General features: G+C 37.7%; 1 protein-coding gene across 1 annotated transcript in view; it reads left to right on the top strand.

Moving 5' to 3' along the window:
- Positions 1-15,283, top strand: part of MYOM2 (myomesin 2) — an 80,933-nt gene extending 65,650 nt beyond the window's left edge. Inside the window, exons 31-39 of the mRNA XM_074153471.1 lie at positions 990-1,077; positions 4,286-4,324; positions 5,004-5,109; positions 7,660-7,823; positions 8,156-8,192; positions 8,321-8,343; positions 9,211-9,266; positions 13,343-13,676; positions 14,477-15,283. Coding sequence (XP_074009572.1) covers positions 990-1,077; positions 4,286-4,324; positions 5,004-5,109; positions 7,660-7,823; positions 8,156-8,192; positions 8,321-8,343; positions 9,211-9,266; positions 13,343-13,676; positions 14,477-14,538 — 909 coding nt within the window. The 3' untranslated portion in view covers positions 14,539-15,283. The remainder of the gene's footprint in view (positions 1-989; positions 1,078-4,285; positions 4,325-5,003; positions 5,110-7,659; positions 7,824-8,155; positions 8,193-8,320; positions 8,344-9,210; positions 9,267-13,342; positions 13,677-14,476) is intronic.
- Positions 15,284-17,145: the final 1,862 nt, after the last annotated feature.

Raw genomic sequence — 17,145 nt, 5'->3', positions numbered from 1 at the left:
TAACTTGTGTCTGAAGCCTTAGCTTGCATAGTTGCTGTCTTTGTCCAATGCCAAAACCTCCCCGAATCAAGGTTTTCTGCTTTCAGCATAAATATACATTCCATTTAATTGACTTTTTTATTTTACTGATTGGCTTCAGATTCCTCTAATTTATTTCCTTTATTTCACTTGCAAGAGAATACTGGCTTTCTAGTGGCTTCATTTTTCTTGAGTAGACTTTTTTTGGGGAGAGTGGTTTCTGCTTGTCTTGAATTGCTCGTTACTTGTCATTCAATTATATGATTTTACTGTTATTTACTTAATTGTGGATTTGTATAAATCTAAGATTCAATTAAATAACTTCCAATCTATATATAATTTTATATATAATTATGTATATATTTTCCTTCAGGTTTTAAAATAAATTAAAATAAAAACACCCAAACAAAAAACCCCTACTGATTAATGTAGTATCACTGTGTTAGATTTTAGAATGTAAGCTCTCCAATAATGAATTCATAATTTACTTAGCATAGATATAATTTGACTACAACTGCTGCTTAAATGAAAGCCACTGAGATGGTATTTGGACAGCTAAAGAATATAGATCTGCTGTTATGATTTACATTGATTCAAAAAAGTAATAGTTTCAGTTGAAGAAAAATTGCATTTCTAAAGTTAGTGTGGGTTGAAGTTACTCTCTGTTACATCTTACGCCACTTGTAATTTCTACTGACAAGGCTCAATCTTGTTTGTCTTTTTGGAATGAGATAAATTTCCATTTCTGAAGGCCATTGAACTGAAATCTGAATATGATTTAGGCTGAAGGAGTAACTACAGCTCCATAAAAAAGCATGCACAAGCCATTGATAGCTTCTGTCTCATCTTTGGTAAGATTATTTAACCAGAATATGGTACAATGTATATTGTTTGATTTAGAAAATCATGCAGGGGTTGAGCATGTGTTGTACTATCAGTTTTTCAGTAAACATCTCATGCTTTCTTTGTAGTTGTCTCGGAAAGATGAAGGAGTTTATAAGGCGACACTATCAGACGACAGAGGTCATGATGTATCTGCTCTTGAATTGTCAGGAAAAGGTAACATTAAGTTTACTACATTGAAATAATGATCTCCACATGTTCTCAAGAGGTGTCAAAGATCTATTCTTGCAAGTAGCAAGTTAGCAAACATTTTTGGGTTCCTTTGTATTTCCATTCTCATCTTATAGAGGCCTGAACTGCGGATCACCAGTTTAGGAGGGGCAACACTGAGCATTGTAATGATTAATCCCTAGCACCCTGACAGGAAAGAAATGAAGTAAGTTTCTGATCAGGCAGACACCCCCTTTTATGCGAGATCTTTTGTAGAGAGCTCTCTCTCTCAAATTTGTTAAGCTTTAATGTCTACAAAAAACCCTAAAGCACCAAGACATTCAAAATGCTGAATATCTTGAGATGGGACCCTCAGAGGAGACAGAGAGCTTTTTGATTGTAAAATTATAAAGTATTTTGTGGGTTAACCCCAGTAGGCAGCTCAGCCCCACACAGCCTCTTGCTCACTCCCCCTCAGTGGGATGGGGGAGAGAATTGGAAGGGGAAAAGTTAGAAAGCTCATGGGTTGAAATAAAGGCAGTTTTAATAGATAAAGCAAAAGCTGTGCAAACAGGCAAAGCAAAATAAGGAATTAATTCAGTGCTTCCCATCAGCAGGCAGGTGTTCAGCCATCTCCAGGACAGCAGGGCTCCATCACATGTAACAGTGGCTTGGGAAGACAAATGAGATAACTCCAAATGTTCCTTCCTTCTTCCCCCAGCATTTATTGCTGAGCATGACATGATAGTGTGGGATATCCCTTTCATCAGTTGGGGTCAGCGGTTCCAGCTATGCCCCCTCCCAGCTTCTTGTGCACCCCCAGCCTACTTGCTGGTGGGACAGTCTGAGGAACAGAAATAAAAGGCCTTCACACTGTGCAGGCACTACTCAGAAATAGCTAAAACATCCCTGTGTTATCAACAGTTTCAGTCACAAATCCAAAATACAGCAGCACACAACCTGCTGTGAAGAAAATTATCTCTATCTGAGTAAAAACCAGTATAATTTCCACCCCTTATTCCATAGCATTTATGTCATGCTCAGGTGTCCCACACTATCCAATGCATCCTCATTACCCACCTCCTCCCTTCCTGTCCTTTGATGTATGCACAGATCATAGAATCAGAGAATGGTTTAGGTTGAAAGGGACCTTAAAGATCATCTAATTCCAACCCCCCTGCCATGGGTGGGGACGCCTCCCAGTAGACCAGGTTGTTCAAAGCCCCATCCAGCCTGGTCTTGAACACTTCCAGGGGTGAGGCATCTACAACTTCTCTAGGCAACCTGTTCCAGTGTCTCACCACCATCATAGTGAAAAATTTCTTCCTGGTATCTATTCTAAATCTACCCTCTCCATTTTGAAGCCATTACCCTTCATCCTATCAATATCATTCCCTTAGTCTAAGGATTTTCAAGTAAGGGGTATCCTAAGCCCTGGAATGAACAAAAGGTACTGTAGTCCTCAATCTTATGATCGTGGGTCCTTCCAGAGGCTCTGCTTCAGGTATGGTAACACTCTGCTGAGCTGGAAATGTAGACAGTGAAAGGCCTATTTTGAGAATACACGTTGTCTAATTCTGTTGGGTCCAGGAGGCTTTGAAAATGTCAAGAACTGCAAAAACCCCAAGAACTGCATTGTTAATCAAAACAGCGGGGCTCCTAAATGGTGGATTTAGCCTTGAAACGTAAACAGACTAGTTTAGCATGAATGGGGCCCTGGAAGACTGTCTATTGTATGGGGTGGGCTAGTTTGAGCTCAATGTTCCTTGGCATTCAAATGAAGATAAATGCAAATAAGGTAAAAGAATCTAGTCTAAAATGCATCAATGATGGCCATTTAAATAAGGTTTCATATGTTATCAAATATCACAATGAGCTACTGTAATTTTATGTCTATTTTTGTTCGGTAAAAAATGTTTGTTTACTTCTGGGTCTACAGCAAAGACTGATGTATTGCCAGCATAAATGAATTTTACTCAAGCTTGGTAGAGCTGCCCTGTGCTTCTCTACTTAGGTCCCACCAGCTAGGGTGGACATGGATTCATCCCACCTGCATGTAGTCATTTGACTCAAACAATGAAAATTTTCTGACAGGTCGCAACATACAAAGATATATTCAGAAATTTATTCAGTTCACCAAAGATCTTAATATTTATTTTCAGCAGGTTGGAGAACTACCTGAAGTAAGAGGAAAAGATGAATATTAGAGCGAGTTCTTTAGCTGTGGTTTATCTCAAAAGGCTGTGTCATCACTTGATAGTGTCTCAGACATTTTTCCTCTACATAAACTCTACCTACCATTCTTTCAGAAAAAAATATCTCATTTAGACAGTATAGGCAATATAACCCCACTTCCCCAGACATCTGTACTGTAATGTATATACAGCATGTAATTCATCTCCTCTTGTCAACATGCCAGTCAGTAGAAGCATACTGGAGTTTGTACCAGGTTATGGAACAGAGTCACGATTTCTTTCAGCAGAGACAAAAAATATGCAGATACAGATCAATGCAGACAAAAAATATCAGTAGTATTTTCTGAACTTCATGCATTTCACTCTCTTTCCGTATTCATAAAAATTCTTCATCCTTGGCTATGCGTTCTTCAGTCTTGAATATGTATTCTTCAGAATATGGTGTTTCCTTCTTTTTCTCTTTCCGTCTTGCACAGTGACATGGAATAGGTTTCTGCTATGAAAGGGTGCCCCACTCTTCTGCCCTTGTCCCCAGAGTTCTCCCCTTCTTCAAACCCATCAGATCTGTGATGTTTCAAAAGCTTGATGTGATACCGGGTTTCTTTCACTTGCTGTTGAAGGGGTTTATATTTGTCAAATCCATCCTACAGGGAGTGGGTGAAAACTATTTTCACCTAGAATGCAACAATTTCTCTTTCCCCTGCGCTCTCCTTTGAATGTGAACTATCCAGTTTTAATGACCTTTTATTGTTTCTGGCCTGAGGGATACGAAGACAAAGATCTGACAGCAGACAGCTGACTCCGCACGTAGCGGAGATACTCAGTGACACAGCACAGAATTCGTATGCTGCACTCAGACAGTCTCCAATTTTCCCCACACACCTGTTGCAATTTTAATGGTTGTCTTTGCCTAAGGATGTGAAGATTTCCCATATTGCTTTAATTAAACTGAACATAACAAAGCTATAATGTGATTAAATTTTGATGGTACTTTTTTTTTTTTTCTTTTTTCTCTTCAGTGTATGATGATGTAATTCTGGCATTGAGTGGAGTCAGTGGTAAGCAAATGCTGTCTTGGATTTTCATGTAGGTTTTTTATGTTAAAGTCATTTGAGCCTGAGGCAGACAATTTTTATCGTAAGTGGGAGATCTCTGAGAGTCCTGAAGTTTATATTATTATGGACATGTTATTAAGTTTCTGAATAGGCAGTTGACCTTGCTAATTGACACTGTTAAAAGGGAACAAAGTATTATTCCACCTGGCTTGTTTGGTTTAGATCCTGTGACAACGTCGTAGCAATAATTTTCTTCCTACTTCCCATTGGTAAGTGAACCCTGATACAGAGAGAACAAGATTCTGATCCTGCTCCCAGAGACAAGTTGGGAGTCATTCCACTGAAAGAACAGGGGTTGCACAAAAACAAAATTTTTGTGCAATTAAAATCATGCCACTACTGTTTCACAGAAATTACATGACAAGCTTATTATTTCACAATGAATTTTGCTAGTCATAATGCTTGTACATGACAGTAAAATCATAAACTTATGCTGAACTTTCACCTGATATAAATCAGCAGAACTCCTTTGAGAGGCGTGAACCATTGTCTCTTTGTGGTAGTCGAGAATCATGGCCCTGATCCTGATTTTTTTTTGGCCTGACAGTACAAGTAGTCCGTTTGACTGTGTCCTGTTCATTCCACTATCCTGTTTGATCTGCATCTATTCTATTTTACGTAGGTAAGACAGCCTCTCCACTGAAGATCCTTTGCACTGAGGAAGGAATAAGACTTCAGTGTTTCTTAAAGTACTACAATGAAGAAATGAAAGTCAACTGGTCTCACAGGTAGATGAGGATATTTTTTTGATTTTGTTTGAGAAAAAATGCCATCTTTATGTCTTACTATTTACTGTTCTGTGCCATTCATTTAGTAACTGGGCCACGTTAATGAATTTCTTTTTTCAGCACTTCATATTCTCTTTTCATGTAGATACTACATACAGTAAAAGGAATATTAACAGACTTACCTAACACCTACCAGGAGGGCTGTAGAAGCCAAGAAAAAAGAATGTACAATATTCCAGCCTCTTATTTGACATACTTTCACTACACTATCTGGTTAGTTCAAAGACAGCAAAATATCCGAGAACAGTTTTCTATTCAGGGCTGCCCGTTTCTTTAAATGGATGAAATTGTCCTCCAGTATTAGCCAAATATCAAGGATCTGCTCTCACAGTTTAGTAAAAGCCTGTATTAAGGAAAGAGACTGATAGTGTCTCAAGTAACCCAAAATATTTTAATTCTGTTCCTCTTCTTTGAAAATATATTTCAATGGTGCACAGAATACTTTGAGAATAGCCCTCAGAGCTGAGACTATGACCGGAAATGAGCTTTAAAGTTCTCAGTAGTTTTCCACCTTCATGTTACATTAATCTTTGACTTTGGAGGCACTCCATTAATCTGGAAATTTACAGTTAAATATGGGTTCAAATGCTTTGCAGTATCAGGCCTTCATTTGTTTGAAAACACAAGTAAGGTTTGGAAGGATTTTAAAAGTCTTCAGGTGGTTTCAACTTTCACATTCCTTGATGGCCTCCAAAGATGACACACAGTTAAGTGTCTAACTTGGACAGGAAGAGGCTAGTTTATCAGTATGTTGTCCTAATTTTGCAATGCTGTCCAACCCTTGATTTATATGAAGACAGGAACACAAGAAAAGATCATCAGGTTCAGGGATCTTGAGAACACTTCTGCAAGGGTGTGCAGCTGTACTCATAACTCAAGCTTTCTATTCAGAAAGTTATGGTCCTCCTTTCATTAAATGTGATACTGATGCGATGGAAAAGAAAAGAAAAATATTTTTAGCCTCTACCTTTTACTATATCTGCTTGAGTTTTGAAAGTGACTTAGACCATTCCATCATCCAGTTCATAGAAATATAAAACTAGAGAATGCTACATGGTTAATATGGAAATATCAGCATATTTATAGTCACATACAGACACTTCCTCCCCTCCAAATATTTCAAATTACATGTCTTACACATTGATTGTCTTAAAGATCATTGAACACAGATTTTGAAAAAATAAAATTTCAGTTCTTCCATGAGTATAATGATTATAAGCCAGATCTGTTAAAGCTAAAATAAAGACTAAACCAACCAACCAACCAAACCTCCCCCAACCTCTCCAAACCTCCCTGCTATTTTAAATGGGGTTCTAGCAATTTTTTTTTTGGAAAAAAAATGAAAGGATAGTCAATCCATGTATTTTTACTGTTGTCTGCACATCATGAAACATACCATGTAAATTTCAAGCTAGCTTTGAATTATCCACTATACTGCATAGCAGGGAACATAATACAGTCCCTAAAGCCAGCATGCATTATCCACTCATGGCACAGTGGGGAATAATATATATATTGTGTCCAGGTATCTAATTTGGTATACTGAACTCATGTAGTCATCTTACAGAAAAGGAAAAAGTAAAAATTCCTTTTCCCCATCAAAGCAACTCTCTAGCTATAAAGCCAAATCAGTCCTGTCTGGGCAAATAAAATAACTGATCAAAGAGAAGCTAATGCTGACTTCACCTACTAAAAATTCCAGCTAAAGATGCTTGGGGAGGAAGGATGAAAAGAAATATTTCTTTAGTTAATGAGCGAAAGAGGAAACTTCTCTTCAAGCTGTTGAAAGTTGCCTGGTTTGCATGGTCTCATTAAATAGCTTTTTCTGTTTCCACTCTTCATGACAGATTGAAGACCAGAAGAACCCCTGATCTGAATCAGTAGGGCATTATATTCTTAGCTTAGGAAGTGATGACAAATAATATAATGCCACTGTTTTTTTAAGACCTGTGTATTAATTATCTGCAGTTAGGAAATTTGTTTCTTGTCTTGTTTGTAAAAATAAAACAAAAGTGCAAAGGTGTATTTTGGTTTGATGCAAGAACAATAAATTATATGCAAATTGTTTTCTTAATTTTTGAAGTTAATGAAATGTAAAGATTTTTTTCCTCATCAGAAAATGTTATTTGCCTCCTGTTTACTACTCTGATGTATTCTATGTTAGTGTGTATGAAGTGTACGGAAGTCTAAAGTCACACACCGTTTGTGCATGCAGACATGTATGTGCATATAAATAGAAACACACAGATGATTGTGTATGTGGAGAAGGGAATGAAAAGAGGATGAACAAATTTATCTTTGGAATGATAGCTGAAGCTAATGATTCCAAAATGTTTTGTAACCCCACTAGGAAGAAAACTAAAAAATTAGTTGCAATTTATGTGTAGTTTAGGAACACTATGTTATCCTCTGCAACTTTTTATAGACGATCTGCTATGGAGAATATACACGAAAGGAATGTTCAAACTCATTGCTATTCATATTTTCCAGGGAATCTAAGATTTCTTCTAGTGAAAAGATGAAGATTGGAGGTGGAGAGGATGTTGCCTGGCTGCAGATAGGTGAACCCACAGAAAAGGATAAGGGGAACTACACCTTTGAAATCTTTGGCGACAAGGAATCCTACAAACGCACACTTGATCTGTCTGGGCAAGGTATATTTATAAGACCATACTTATATGGGAACTTTTCATGGATTGAGCAGAATTTACTGGTAATAATCAGAGGAATGACAGTAAAACCAATAAGTCTTTTGTCAAAACAAATTGTGGTTTAGTTGCATAACTGTTATGATCTTTTAGTCTTACATGTGTTTTCACTACCAGTGGCATTGGGTTTCAGGGGTTTGGTTTCCCGTTTTGCTACTGTGTAAGCCTATATGGGTTTTAAAAGAGTTTTAACTTGGGTGTGTGGGCAAATGTTTATACTGGGCCCCAAATGCAGGTTATGTTCATAGGCAATAACTCTCTCAATTGTTTTGGTACAGCTTTTGATGATGCATATGCAGAATTCCAGCGACTCAAGTAAGTGCTACCTCTTTTGCATTTTAATGCTGTAACGACAGTATCTTTACTTACAGAAAAAATATTTAATTAATAATTTTATTAATAACATTATCTATTTCTCTTCCTCTCTTCCTCAACAATTTTAGGGCAGCTGCTTTTGCTGAGAAGAGTAAGTTTATTTTACATTTTATCAAAGGTGTTCTACAATGTAGCCTAGTGTTCTCTTTAAGGCATCCGTCATGATATGCTGCTGTAGCTTTCGGAGTTCTGTGGCTGCACAAATCTCCTGTCAGCACATAATACTGCAATAATAATACTAACTCATGGATTTATTTGTTTTTAATTCCAATGGAAACCCACTTAAAGTTTTACACATTTTGCAAGCCTCCCCTGTACCTTCTTGTGTTTGCAGCGTTTTTATTAGGTGTGAGCTTCTGGGTGTCATACAAGGCGGTGTTGACTCTGAAAGCTGCTGACAATACTGAATATTGGGATCTACCTATTAAGTAAAAAAATTACCTGCTACTGCCTGTTGAGCAGCGCTCGCTGAGACACAGACAGTGGGGAAGCTTCTTACTGTTGGTGGCTGTAGGAATTCTGGTACTTTGATATCAATTCCCCTGGTAATGACAAGGTGCTTCTGCCCACAAAAAGAGTGGCAGAACAAATTTTCCTCAGATCTTAGGTACCGCCAAGATGCTCAAAGCATCCTCCTTGCTTTGCTCTGTGCCCAAAGCACAAGCTGTCAAGCTCGGCAATAGCTTCAAGGTTGTTATATGTATCAGTTTAGAATGCTATAGCAAAATCCCTGCTAAAAAATCTGAGGGGACTGTAAAACAAATTAAAAATAAATAACAAAAATATCACAAAAAATGTGTTATTTTATGTTTAATTAACCAGAGACTACAGCTTTTTTTAAAGATAAGTCCAAACAAAAGCTGTGACTAATATGGCACCAACCTATAAAATCATTAAGAAATGAGCAATTTTGCAGTCTAAACTTCACATGGTCCATCTATTTTTCTTTAATTCCTAGATCGTGGTAAAGTCATTGGTGGTTTGCCTGACGTCGTTACTATAATGGATGGGAAGGTAAGGACAGACTCTGTCAAAGGATGATGCTGACTGGTGAGAGGTTTGCTTTGATGGCAAAAGGGGAAGAAGTGCAGATGATTTTGTAGAAGCCGAAGGCAGAAGGAGGATAATTTAAACCATCTAATGCTAGTCATTTAATTGAGACACATGCAAATTCTAAGTGAGCACAGATATCATAACCTGACTATACAGTCAGCGGAGGCACAGAGGAGCCTGATTCAGATCTTAGGTAAGCAAGGTCAGCTTCAATAGGAGCTGGTCTTGTGCTGATTATGTAGAGGCTCTGAGTTAACTGCATACTCAAATTTGGGCTGGCTTCAGCTCTGTGTACTTAGCAGAGTAGTTCAATGCAAGAGTCTGTTTATGGCCTGTAGAAGAAACTGAAGAGACAGGAGAGCCAGTATAACCAAAACAAAGATTAAGTCCCATTCTCCAACAAGCGAGACATAGACAGGTATAGCTGGTAAGAGTAAAGGAGGGTAAAAAACCTACCTAGGCCAAGAGGCTAAACTCTCCCCTCTTCCTATGTATTGGCAGATAGCCCCATTAAAATATATAATTATGAGAGATTGAAAGCCAGTGAATACACATTTTTTTTGACATCAATAATAACTAAATGCCTAGATGCAAAGTCAAATTTGGTAAATCTTCAGAAAGTCCCTTCCTAAGTCAGCTTGACTGGTGAAGTTGAGATGTCACAGTGCTGACTAACTGGTGTCCCTCACTGGGATCTTATTCATGGTCGAGCGGGATCTCATGCAACCTCAGGCCAAATTCTGTGGACGCTAAGATAGAAGGAGAGGACTATTAGTCTGAACTACTGTTAGTCCTTACTAAGGTAAGTACTTACCTTACTAAGGTGCGAGAAAGTACTGGAACTTAGTCTCTCCATCCTGAGGGTGAGTTCCAGACTCCAGACACCCAAGCCTTCAGCTCAGGAAAGACAAGCTCTTTCCATCCTTCCCACACAGCTAGTTCTTGTTTCTTTCTCCTGAAGCAACTCTTCCTCTGCTGGGTGCCCTGTCCTTCTCTATGAGGAGAAACTAGGTCTTCAGTCTGGGAAGAAAAATTACTGAAAGAGAACAGCTTAAAATGAAAAAGAAATCTGCAGTATTGTGCATGGTGCAGAGGAGGTACTCGGAAATTATCATCCAGCACTTCTTACAGCACAAAAACTAGGGAATGCCTAATTACATGGTCATTACAGGCTTTAAAGAATGAAAAGCAAGTATTTTTTCAAGTGGTTCATAATTAATTTGTCCCTTAGTATCTTAGGCAAAATAGATTTGCATCCCAAAAAAGAAAATAGGCAATATCCATGAAAGGAAGTCCAACAGGGGCCATTAAATACAATGTTCTCAATACAACTTGTGCCTATAAGCAGTTTAAAAGCCACCAAATTGTGGAAATCAGGAAGGTATACTGGGAACAGGATCACACTATTCATCCTCTGTAGGTTTGTATACTTTCTTAAGCAGTTGCTTTTGACCTGTAAAAGAGCTGGATGGACTTTTATTCTGACTGACTACAGCAGATCAGCTCATGAGCTTCTTCATGTGACTCTTACCATCTGCTGGCTTTCAAGAGCATGTTGATCAGGCTGTTTACGTCTCTCATATGAAGTGCATCTTCAGAGACTACAGCTGTATTACTTTGTGTGGAAACTGTCTTTCTTATCACCGTAATAAGAGCTTCCACACAACTCTTCCAACTTTCTGTGTACTTGGCCATTTTCTGGATACCCAGGAGCAGTCTCTTCAGAAAATGGGAGAAAATGTAGTTGATGCTGAAAGCTGCTCAACTCTGGAGCAGAGATGATTTTCCTCTTGGACCATTCCTTCCTTTTTCTCTAATGGGTGTTCACATAAGGTGCCTTCTTTTTGTGGTAGACAGAGGCATCAAACAACAAGAAAGTTAGTCTTTTAAGAGGTTAGGTGTAAGCCACTCTGACCAACTTCTTAAAACAGTCTAACTGTAAAGAAATGGCTCAGTGAAGTCACCCCTGACTGCATGCACAGACGAGCTGCAGTTTCCTCATACAATCATGCCCTAAAAACTACAACCTTAAATTAAGGAAAGGCTACACAGTGCATTTCTAGAAGTAAGAGGCTTCAAAAGAGACCTAATTGTGTGAGGATTAAATAATTAAATGTGTGAAGAGAAAAATCTCTGATTCCTGAAATCAGGCAAAACAAAATGGATCACAAGGAAGTGAAACTTTAAAATCACCTCTAAATTAAATAAGAACAGGTACCATACAAGAGTTGTGTAGGTAAAAGCATGAGAAGTAACTACACAACAACAAAAAAAGAGCAGAGAGTTTTCCTCATGAAATGGAGTGATATAACTATACAAATATATGGACACAAGACAAAACTTTACTAATGCTTCTTAAGAGAGCATAAATGATTTTAGGTCACATCTATAATTTAATAAATTAGAACAGGCCCAAATGATATAAAATGACTGTAGAATATATCTGTTCTCTGGTAAGTTTTTAATATTAACTTATTAAGACTTGATTAATTGTTATGAATTAATAATTTATTGCTTTTAAATGAGGTCACTTTTGAGGGCAATAGTCATGAAATGTTGCCTGAGTTACAGAAAGGACAGTAAGACTTAAACTCATGCTATTTGAGATTAGTTTGATTTACCAAAATTTTATTTTTGTGTTTGCATTGTTACTCCTTTAAATATGTTATAGGAAGACTAGTTCCTATAGGCTATTAGTTAACTTTACATCCTACATGATATCACTTCTTTAAGAGTACTCACACACTTAGGTTGTCACTAGGTTGTACCCAGAGAATGCATATCTTCCTTCAACATTCTCCTCTGACTTTGGAGGCATGTAGTATGCAAGACTGTTTTTATTTGTGAACATACGACATTTCTGATCACTTAAAATTTTGTCCTGTTTTATTTTTTTCTCTGAGCTATATCACACCTATACAGTTATCATCATTCAAGAAAAATATTGCATAAAAATATGCACGTACGCACAAAGACAGATTTATCTACTCCCTCTGGGTCAGGACTTGGTGAAACCTGAAGGGGAATATGGAGGGCAATAAGGAAGCATTCTGGTAAAAACTATCAGTTTGGGGTTTTTCATTGCATTTTTTTTCTTTTTTTTTTTTTTTTTTTTAATTTTTTCTCCTAGCACAATGCTGCATATATGAAATTCTTGAGGTGACTTTTAATTATCTAGGGCAAAACTTTTAGTAGAATGAGTTTCAAGCAAATGTGGACAAAGTAGGCACTAATCAATGCAACTTCTCAAATGATTCTTTCACTTATTCTGTTATCACTCTACCTAGATACATAAAATTTACATACATGTATATATGGTGACCAAAATGGAGTTCAGCAGTAACTGTAAAAATTTGAAAGAATGACCCTGAAAATTTTATGGGCTTCTTAAATCTTAGTTCAGTCCTTGGAAAATACCTGACCTGCCAGGATGGCCTACTAGGTCATTTCAGCTATTCTCTGAATACTCTATACATGCTTGTAACACTTTTACAACATTTATGTATTATTTATTGTTTGTGAAATATTTCCATTTTACTAGTCAGCAGCACCTGGAATCAATGTCAAATGATTCATGTTATGTACTCTATTTTTAAGTGTTTCTTTTTTTTTTTTTTATCATCTCAAGCAATAACCTCAGGAGGCCTTGATCAGAAAAGATTTGTTCAGTTCTCCTCCCTACTGTGTACAGGGGAACTTCAAGGATGTTTTTAAACCTATCATCGCCTGAACCTCATGTCAGACTAATGGGTTGTCAGGAGTCTCCTGCAGGCAGGACTGCAATGACAGTCCAACTTACCATCTTCAGACACTGTTACCCTGAGGCTATTACTGCATCACAGTCACTGATAAAATGGTGGAAAGACTGAATCAAGGAAAAAAAATACGTTAGGAGCTCTGTTTATTAGTCCTCAAGAATGTGATACCTGTCTTTCTTTAATTAACTGGGAATAAGAAGTGCCTTAAAACAATACTGAGAATATTCTGGTTAAACAATCTGGCTGATCCTTAAAATTACCTCTTTTTTCCTTCCTCAGACACTGAATCTGACCTGTACTGTATTTGGAAACCCTGACCCTGAAGTGGTTTGGTTCAAGAATGACAAGGCCTTTGAACGTAATGAGCACTATGCATTTTCTCTGGAACAAGGGAAATATGCCAGTTTAACAATCAAGGGAGTGACCTCAGAAGACTCAGGCAAATATAGCATCCATGTCAAGAACAAGTATGGTGGGGAAACAGTGGATGTCACTGTAAGTGTGTACAGACATGGTGAAAAAATGCCTGAAGTTAAGCCTGGCCAACTTGCCAAACCCAGGCCAATACCACCATCAGAAGAAGTCCTCAAACCTGAGGACAAGGCAAAATCCAGTAAGTAAAGCTTAACACTGTGTTTGACAAACGAAATAGAATATATGAGCTGTAGTTGAAGTACTCCCAAATGTAACTAATTGGTAACGTCCAAGGGGAAACTGAGCTTTTAGGAGTTTGCTTTAGGGAGATTGCTGTGCTATGGTGCTGTACACATCTGCAGTAATCTCATTTTGAACACATGTAATAGGGTGGGACTTGAAAACAGCAAAAAGACAAATGCTTGCCAGAGATTCCCATATGCAATGGCAAGTTGCCCAAACCTACAGTAGTCTTCCATTTCCACCCTCCTCAACCTCCTGCAAAAAACAAACCAACCCAACAACCCTCTGAGAACACGTCCCATCAGTAAAGGTAGTGAACTGCAGTTAGATACATACTCAGAGATAGCTTCTGCTTTGGTCCTCACACAGTCCCTTTGTCTTTGAAACCTCTGATCCTGTAAGTCTAGTGGATAGTCTCTATTTAGTAGTGATACTGTTGTTTTATAGTGTGACTTTATCCTTATTAGACTTTTACAAATGTTCACGGTTTACTCATTGAAGCATAGATCACACGGTTGTATTTTGTTTTTCTTGCTTTGTGCTAATAAAACTTTAAAAGTCACCTTTGGTGCTCGCTGCTCCAAATCACACCTAACTAGTTCTGTTTACTCTCTTTCATTATTTAATTATTGCTTATTGCACAATTTCACAGCTGGTAGCATGCAGACTATTGACTTTCAATAAAGAATGCAAATTATGGTTAATCACAGTCACTGGGTGGCACTTGTGACCTTAATTTTACTCTTTACAATACAGGTCAAGATGCAAGCTTAAACTGGTACCAACAGACATGTATACAATTCGGGCACTTAAGATAATTGTGTCTTTGATTTCCCTCTATCCAAAATGAACAACAGAACTCTTCCATGGGTGATGTGATGTTAGGTAAAGATTTCAATATATGCTTGACATGAAACATTCAACTAGAATGGGTTTCAGTGAGATTACTCACATATCTGACATAACAATACACGATTGAGTGTTTGTGGTACTGGCTTTTTCAGATCAGGTTCCCTGTTCAATAAAAGTCCATTTATCTACCTAGATGAACCTTTGTAATCTGCTAAGTAGCTTCCAGCGAAGAGTTCTTCTAATGGTAAGTAACACTGGTGATAAAAACATCCCAGATGCAGCCGTTCTGCTTTCGTGACTTCTCCCAGTCTTTAGGATAAATTTGAGGAAAAGGGAGCACTCTGGGAGACAGGGGAGCTTGGATGAGGGGTGGCTTGAGAAATGGCACTCTGCAAAATCTTCACTGGAGAAACCAGATGAAAGTGTTTGGCGCAAATATGAGGACTGTAACTTGTGTTTGGGGTCATGGCTAAAAGCCAGTGCTGAGTCTCTGACAGCCTCTGAGTTTAAGTGTGGAAAATATGGAAATAATTGTTCTGGCTTTTTTTTCTTTTTATTTTCCCCCAGCAGACAAACTTAAAAAACAGGAAAATGATCAGATTCAGAGTAAATGTAATCTCAGGGCTTTTTTCCATTTTTTTTTTTTTTTTCATCTAAGTGGCATAGACCTTCTGTTGTTTTGTCTGGCAAATAAATACTTCCCTTAATTCAAAAAATGATTTGTTTTGGGTTTTTTTGAGACAGATGAAAAGCAGAGGAAATGAGTAGTCAATTTACAAGCTGTCAGATACGGTAGGTTGGAGCAGTCACCTGGGAGACAGGAGAGCAGCATTCCCCTTCCCCCTCCTTTCCATCCATGGGGATTTGAACCTGTAGCTCTGACCACCAAGGGTCGTGCACTAATTCCCAGTCTTCCCTGTGTTTGGAAGTGCTGCTCCTGTTTATCCTTTTTTGCCTTGTCTGACTAGGTAAACAGACACTGAAAAAGAGACTAGAGCTAGGCATCCTACCTCTCGCATGAGCACGTTAAATGCTAGATTTGAAAGGTTTTCTCCCTTTCTTATACTTTATCTTTGTTTTCAGTATGAAGGAGGGATTGTGGTGTGGTACTGTAGACTGTTTAAGAACCTGATGGTTTTAGCAGATAATGATGAGGATGAGGATGGATTCATTGTAGTTTCAAATTCCTCAGGTAAGAAAGACTGCAAGCCTCCCTTGCAACTCATTGGTATCTGTGAATAGTCATGATAAAAAAAGCAATAGGCCGGCTCTGGAGAGGAAATAGTCTTTAATCACAGTGTATTAAAAGATACTTTGATTTTAAATAAATGGCATTTTGACAAATTTGTATACTTAGAGCCAATGAACAGTGAGTTTATATTTAAGTACAGTATAAACAGCCAGGTATTACATTGGAGAGTGATGAAAAATGCTTCATTTGGGTGAAAAATTCTTGTGGCTATGGAACAACATTCTGTGTCTGGTCATTGAATGGAGGTACGTGAGAGGCTTAAAGACTCAAGAACATGATACTGACATGAGATAGTTTAATTAAGAGATTTTAGGACTCAAAGCAAGGCAAGGTTTTATTCTCCAAATATCTATCAAAATAAGAAAAAATATTTTTATATGAATCTGTCATCACAAATATATCACAAAACCCCTCAAATTTGCTTATTTTCTATTCTAATTTGTAATTAAAAGCCTTTAAAGTTTTCAAAATCTTACTATATAGGCTCACGAAACATCAGAGCCGGTCTCTGTAGCATACAAAGTGAGTATCAGCAAGAATTTAATATTATTCTTATCTCCTTCTACAGTACACAGGTTAATTTTAGCTGAGACTATCAAATTATTGCATGTTATGGCAGCTTTTCAGAGGTATCCTTGGGCACAGGAGACAAGGTTAGTCTCATCTTGGTTGTACCTTTAGCTGGCCTTCTTAGTTAAGCAAGCTTCACTTATTTCCTTCCAGGCAAACAGAAATAATTTATTATGACAGTTAATCCTCTGCTGAAGTACAGAAATTATCATTCACAGGAACATTGTATTCAAAAGGCTAAGGACTTCCTATAAACTGTTTCACATTTTTCAGTGTTTGGTGTACCTTTGATTCTTTTGTACACATTTAAAAATCTTGTTATCAGTGCTAGGAAATGAATCGGGTCAACTTTATTTAAAAGGGACTGTATTTTCAGAGTAAATGTCCATCTAGTTACCTGGAGTGGCAATACAATTGGATGGATAGTAGTGGGACAAATAGGATGCTCTGGTAATCAAGTCAGATGGAATACATGATGGGGCATATTAGCATTTGCACACACCCTTCACAGACTTGGTGTCAGCATTAGTTTAATTAATAAACATTTTGAAGCGGGAAGAGAAGAAAGTGAGATTTGCTGGAGAAGGTCTGGTGCCAAATGAGGCTACCCATACTAAGGTGAAGGGAGATTGACTCATTTATACTGGATGCGAATCTAGTCTGTTATTTTTACAAATCCAGGGCCCCTGTACAATGAATTAGCTATTTCTATTGCCTTTAAGAAGAAATGCTTCTATTAGAATTATCTTCT

Source organism: Numenius arquata, chromosome 9 (genome assembly GCF_964106895.1).
Source record: "Numenius arquata chromosome 9, bNumArq3.hap1.1, whole genome shotgun sequence".
Classification (NCBI taxonomy): domain Eukaryota; kingdom Metazoa; phylum Chordata; class Aves; order Charadriiformes; family Scolopacidae; genus Numenius; species Numenius arquata.
The sequence above is the reverse complement of the archived record's forward strand: the minus strand, read 5'-3'. Positions and strand labels throughout refer to the sequence as shown.